The sequence below is a fragment of the Aythya ferina genome, assembly GCF_964211825.1.
Source record: "Aythya ferina genome assembly, chromosome: 16".
Lineage (NCBI taxonomy): Eukaryota > Metazoa > Chordata > Aves > Anseriformes > Anatidae > Aythya > Aythya ferina.
Genome location: NC_140315.1, coordinates 9992988 through 9999103, shown reverse-complemented (window position 1 = coordinate 9999103; position 6116 = coordinate 9992988). Strand labels below are relative to the sequence as shown.

The following is a 6116-nucleotide window of genomic DNA, read 5'->3' as shown; positions in this document are numbered from 1 at the left end:
GGAGGAGAGATGCAGGGGGGTGCGGGGGTGGGCTGCAGAAGGGATTGGAGTGCCTGAGTGTCTCAGTGTCCCTGTCTTTCTAGCTCTGGCACAGATGGGGACTTGGAGAAGGAGGTAGTGGGCTGCTGGACCTCCCACTCGGAGTCAAAATCCCTCTGCTGCCAGGCACCAAGCCTGTCTTCTTCAGGGCAAAGCTGGGGGAAAAGGTAAGAGAAGGAGGAAGGGGTGGAAGGGGTGGCAAAGGTCTCTTGTGTCACGGGCTCCCTCACCATTGTTCCAAGAAGGCCTTGGGGCCAACTGCGATATGGTTGGAGCTCCAGCACTTTGGTCCAAGTGGGTTGAGGAGTCAGGGACGGATGCTCGCGGCTCCGCAGCACAGAGACATTTCTAGCCGGTGGCCTAAGATGCCTACTTTGCTGGTGGGGTTTGGCCTTCTCTCCCCAGCCCAGGCCGGCCCCTCAGCCCAGGCCTGGTGCGGGTGTTTTTGATGGCTTCCGAAGGAAGGTCCAGCCGGGAAGTAAGCCTAGAATCAGAAACCTCTAGCGCAGAGGTTGGCAAAGGCTAGCCCGTGTTCATGAGGAGCTTGGAAGTGCCTTTGTCTCTCTGCTGCTTTCTCCTGCCCCATTCATACTCTGGAACACCTCTCTTGCAGCTTCACCAGCCTTCCGCTCAGTTTCATCTGGAAGATCCATATTGTCACGTACTGCGCACAGAGTACAACTGCCTGCACGACCCGCATCTGCAGGCCTACTACAATCGCAAAGACACCCTGCAGAGCCTGAAGAGCAAGGGCTTCATCACAAGCAGTGGCAAAGTAGGTTTGGACGTTGCGCTGACCAGCACAGGTCTCCTCTGGCAGAGGCCAATGGGATGAGGTTTAACACGGCTAAGTGCCGATTCCTGCACTTTGGCCACAACAACCCCGTGCAGCGCTACAGGCTTGGAGCAGAGTGGCTGAAAAGCTGTGCAGAGGAAAAGGATCTAGGGGTGCTGATTGATGCTTGCCTCAACCTGAGCTGGCAGTGTGCCCAGGTGGCCAAGAAGGCCAACAGCATCCTGGCTTGTCTCAGGAATAGTGTAGCCAGCAGGAGCAGGGAGGTGATCATCCCCCTGCGCTCTGCTCTGGAGAGGCTGCACCTCGAGTGCTGTGTTCAGTTTTGGGCCCCTCAGTCCAAGAAGGGCATCGAGGCCCTGGAACTTGTCCGGAGAAGGGCTACAAAGCTGGTGAAGGGCCCGGAAGAAAAGTCCTTTGAGGAGCGGCTGAGGGAACTGGGGTTGTTTAGTCAGGAGAAGAGGAGGCTCAGGGGAGACCTTCTTGCTCTCTACAACTCCCAGCAAGGAAATTGTGGGGAGCCGGGGGTCAGCCTCTTCTTGCAGATGGCTAGGGATAGGACTAGAGGGAATGGGCTCAAGTTGCGCCGGGGACGTTTAGGTTGAAAACTAGGAGCCATTTCTTCTGAGAAAGAGTAGTCAGGCCTTGCAACGGGTTGCCCAGGGGAGTGGTGGAGTCACCGTCCCTGGGGGTGTTTAAGGAAAGCTTGGAGCTGGTGCTTAGCAACATGGTGTCTAGTGACATTGGTAGTAGGGTGGTGGTTGGAGCAGATGATCTTGAAGGTCTTTTCCAAGCCTGCTGATTCTATGATTGCCAGCGCGCTTGCTGCAGCCGCTTGTTGCTGGTGGGGGGCACAGGGCTGCTGCGCTGCCTTCCATGGGAGCAGACGTCACCCCAGCGCCCTGCTGGCAGTGCCCACTCCTGCTCTTCTCAGGCTGCCTCGCGCTGCCTGTGCATTGAGGAGGCAGCCGCTGTGGGGCCTGGTGCAGAGCGAGGAGTCCACTCGGCCCTGGCTCGGAGGGAGGCAGCGTCCCCAGCACTGGGGAGGGGAGAGGATGGAGAGGAGCTGCTCCCCTGCAACTGCGCAGCTACCTCGACAGTTCTCGGGAGCTTTCTGCCCTTGTCTCTCCATAGGTGGTCTGCTCTCTGAAGGAGTTCAATGAGTACAGGCAGTACTTGACCACACTCAAGCTGGAAGCGGAGAAAATCAGGAGGCAAGAAGAGGTAGGCAAAGCTCAGCAGACACATGTCAGTTTCACAGTACAGAAGGCTGGGGCTTTCCTTGTTGGATCTGAGGGAGGCGGGGAATGCAGAAGATGTGAGGGCTGTGCTGGAGGACCAGGTGTTGTGGTAGGGAAAGGATGACCCAGCCCCAAGCTCAGCTAGTGCAAGCTACTAGTGGGGGGGTGAGGTGTGTGTGTGTAGGGAGGAGTGGATCAGGAAAGCCACTTGCAAGCACACAGAGCCGTGAGGGAAGCCCTTCTCTTCAGCCCTCCTTGCATGGCAGAAGCAGGGTGCTGGCATGGGCGGCATGAATGCTCAGCACGCAGGGACGCGAGGCATTTCTGAGGCAAGAGTGAGCTAAAACCTGCTGTTCCCTTTCAGGAAAAGCTTCAGCAACAGCTCGCCAAGTTAAAGAAACTTGACGCAAGACTGATGGCGGAGATTGACCGTTCTCGCCAGAGCTCCTCCAGTAATGTGTACTTGGTCTCGAAAGAGAAAGCCAGCATACTGCAGCCTCAAAAACCAGCTGGCCCACCTTCCCACAAAAGTAGAAGAAACTTTCTCCAATCCGCCCAGTACAATAGGCTGAAAGTGACTCCCTCCAGTGTTGAGTTGGGCAGGGAAGATGCCAAGCTCCCTGAGAGCATCCATGCTGTTACTGAGTCTGAGAGAGAGTCACCCGTCCCCGCAGACGGTGTATTCAAAGCTGCCTCGGAAGAACAGGCTGCTCGAGAAAGCCGGAGGATTGAAGAGGTGGCTCGGGCTGTGGTGCGGGAAGTGTTTGAGAGGGTGCAGGCACTGGACCAGTCTGCCTGCGTCTTGAAGAGGTCTCCCCATGGGATCCAAGAAAGACCGTGTGCAAGTGCCGAAAGCGAGATGCCTTCAGAGACATCTCCTCTTGACAAAGAGCAGCAAATTGCACTGCTGGCTAAAAAGGTTGTGGCAAGCGTGATGAAGGTCGTTGAGAAGTCCTGGGAATCTGGCACGCCCAGTGCATCTGAGCCAAGGCCAGAAGCCAGGCAGAAGGAGCAGCCCTTGGCCAGGAGAGCGTCCCAAGTGGGGAAGCCAGAAGAAAAGAAAACAAGGGAAGCACCTGAGGGAGCATCCTCGCAGGCTTCCTTTGAAAAGGTCACCAAAGAAGCTGTTGGAAGTGTCTGCGACACTTTGGAATCCTTCGTGGCTTCCCGGTTTGAACAAGACTTCAAGTACAAGTACTCTGAAATCGTGGCGCTTCCCACTGTCGATCCCTTTAACAGGCAGCCACAGCCATCCCAGGGGCCTCTCTCAAGGGAGGGCATGAGAGAAGGGCGGGGACTACAAAGAGCATCAGAAGAGCAGAGCCCAGAAGCAAGGCCGGGAGAAACATTGCCCATGACCCCACCAGTGCCAGACACTGATGAGGTCTCACGCCTGAGTCGCAGGATTGTGAGGGAGAGCATTCAAAAGGCTGTCTCCGAAGTTCAGCGCCTGCACACAGAACTGCAGGCCTATGCCAGAACCATTGTCCTTAATGTGATTGAAGAAGTGAAGGACAAGATGGAGAGGGAAATGAAAGCAAAGGCCTTAGACGCCACTTCAAGCAGCAAAACGGTGGCAAGCGGGATGACGCGCTCCTTATTGGAGCAGAGCACTCAGTCCGCGACTGCACGGAAGGTGGAGAAGAACTTCGTAAGGCGGGTCAGCAAACAGCCCGTGCCAAGCAACGGGAAGGAGAGCTGTCCCTCAGAGCACCTCCGAAGAGGCTCTGAGCAAGGTGCTCCCATGGCAGGCTCTTCTGCCCCCACAGGGGAATCCCAGACCCAGCTGAGGTCTGAGAGCACCACAGGCACCGTCCCTCCCACGAGCCAACAGTTCCTCAGGCAGCCGGCTCCTCCATCTGTTCCGAAGCACCCTGTCCAGAGCGGAGCACGGAGGCTACGTGTGCGTGTCAGACCAATCCCATTCAAGCCTCAGTAGCCTGAGGCGGAAGCAGAAAATAAAGAGCTTACATCCAAGTGCTTGCTTGTGCCTCCATTTCTTCAAGCCAGGCCGTGCTGTGCTTGGGGCTTTTCCCTACACCGTGTGGTGGTGTCACCCAGCTGGGCAGCTGAACTCCAGCACGAGCACTCTCTCACTCGCCCTCCTCAAGCAGAAAGGGGGAGAAAATAGGATAAAACGGGCTCAAGGGTTGCGATAAGGACAGGGAGACCACTCACCAATTAGCTTCACGGGCAAAACACTCAGCATAGGGAGATTAATATAATTTATTACCTATTAAAAGGGGCTAGAGCAGTGAGATACTAAAAGCAAACTAAAATCACCTTCTCCCTTCCACCCACTTCTACATCCACCCTCCCCCCAAGTGGCTCAGAGGAACATGGGAGTGGGGGCTATGGGATGAGGCCAAGTGCCAGGTCTTGCACTTCGGCCACAATAACCCCCTGCAGTGCCATAGGCTTGGGGCAGAGTGGCTAGACGACTGTGAAGAGGAAAGGGACCTGGGAGTGTTGATCGATGCTTGGCTGAACATGAGCCGGCAGTGTGCTCAGGTGGCCAAGAAGGCCCATGGTATCCCGGCCTGTATTAGAAAAAGAGTAGCCAGCAGGAGCAGGGAGGTGATCGTCCCCCTGCACTCAGCTTTGGTGAGGCCGCACCTCGAGTGCTGTGTTCAGTTTTGGGCCCCTCAGTCCAAGAAGGGCATCGAGGCCCTGGAACTTGTCCGGAGAAGGGCTACAAAGCTGGTGAAGGGCCTGGAAGAAAAGTCCTCTGAGGAGCGGCTGAGGGAACTGGGGTTGTTTAGTCAGGAGAAGAGGAGGCTCAGGGGAGACCTTCTTGCTCTCTACAACTCCCAGCAAGGAAATTGTGGGGAGCCGGGGGTCAGCCTCTTCTTGCAGATGACTAGGGATAGGACTAGAGGGAATGGGCTCAAGTTGCGCCGGGGACGTTTAGGTTGAAAACTAGGAGCCATTTCTTCTGAGAAAGAGTAGTCAGGCCTTGCAACGCGTTGCCCAGGGGAGTGGTGGAGTCACCGTCCCTGGGGGTGTTTAAGGAAAGCTTGGAGCTGGTGCTTAGCGACATGGTGTCTAGTGACATTGGTAGTAGGGTGGTGGTTGGAGCAGATGATCTTGAAGGTCTTTTCCAAGCCTGCTGATTCTATGATTGCCAGCGCGCTTGCTGCAGCCGCTTGTTGCTGGTGGGGGGCACAGGGCTGCTGCGCTGCCTTCCATGGGAGCAGACGTCACCCCAGCGCCCTGCTGGCAGTGCCCACTCCTGCTCTTCTCAGGCTGCCTCGCGCTGCCTGTGCATTGAGGAGGCAGCCGCTGTGGGGCCTGGTGCAGAGCGAGGAGTCCACTCGGCCCTGGCTCGGAGGGAGGCAGCGTCCCCAGCGCTGGGGAGGGGAGAGGATGGAGAGGAGCTGCTCCCCTGCAACTGCGCAGCTACCTCGACAGTTCTCGGGAGCTTTCTGCCCTTGTCTCTCCATAGGTGGTCTGCTCTCTGAAGCAGTTCAATAAGTACAGGCAGTACTCATTGGGCGGCAGGAAACCTCAGCACGCAGGGACGCGAGGCATTTCTGAGGCAAGAGTAAGCTAAAACCTGCTGTTCCCTTTCAGGAAAAGCTTCAGCAACAGCTCGGCAACTTGACGCAAGACTGATGGCAGGGAGTGACCGTTCTCGCCAGAGCTCCTCTAATAACGTGTACTTGGTCACGAAAGAGAAAGGCAGCCTACTGCAGCCTCAAAAACCAGCTGGCGCACCTTCCCGCAAAAGCAGAAGAAACTTTCTCCACTCTTGCCACTACAGAGGGCTGAAAGTGACTCCCTCCAGCGTTGAGTTTGGCAGGGAAGATGCCAAGCTCCCTGGCAGCATCCATCCTGTGAGGGAGCCTGAGAGACACCCGTCCCCGCAGACGGTGTATTCAAAGCTGCCTCGGAAGAACAGGCTGCTCGAGAAAACCAGAGGATTGAAGAGGTGGCTCGGGTTGTGGTGCAGCAAGTGTTTGAGAGGGTGGAGGCACTGGACCAGTCTGTCTGCATCTTCAAGAGGTCTCCCCATGGGATCCAAGAAAGACCATGTGCAAGTG

The 6116-nt window shown here is 56.5% G+C and overlaps 1 protein-coding gene across 1 annotated transcript; it reads left to right on the top strand.

Moving 5' to 3' along the window:
- Positions 1–574: 574 nt before the first annotated feature.
- On the top strand, positions 575–3584 carry LOC311445619 (uncharacterized protein; the record flags this gene model as incomplete). The annotated part of the gene is made up of 4 exons (XM_084537908.1): positions 575–814; positions 1967–2056; positions 2438–3481; positions 3579–3584. 4 exons carry the CDS (start codon positions 575–577, stop codon positions 3582–3584), a joined length of 1380 nt encoding a protein of 459 aa, XP_084394034.1.
- Positions 3585–6116: the final 2532 nt, after the last annotated feature.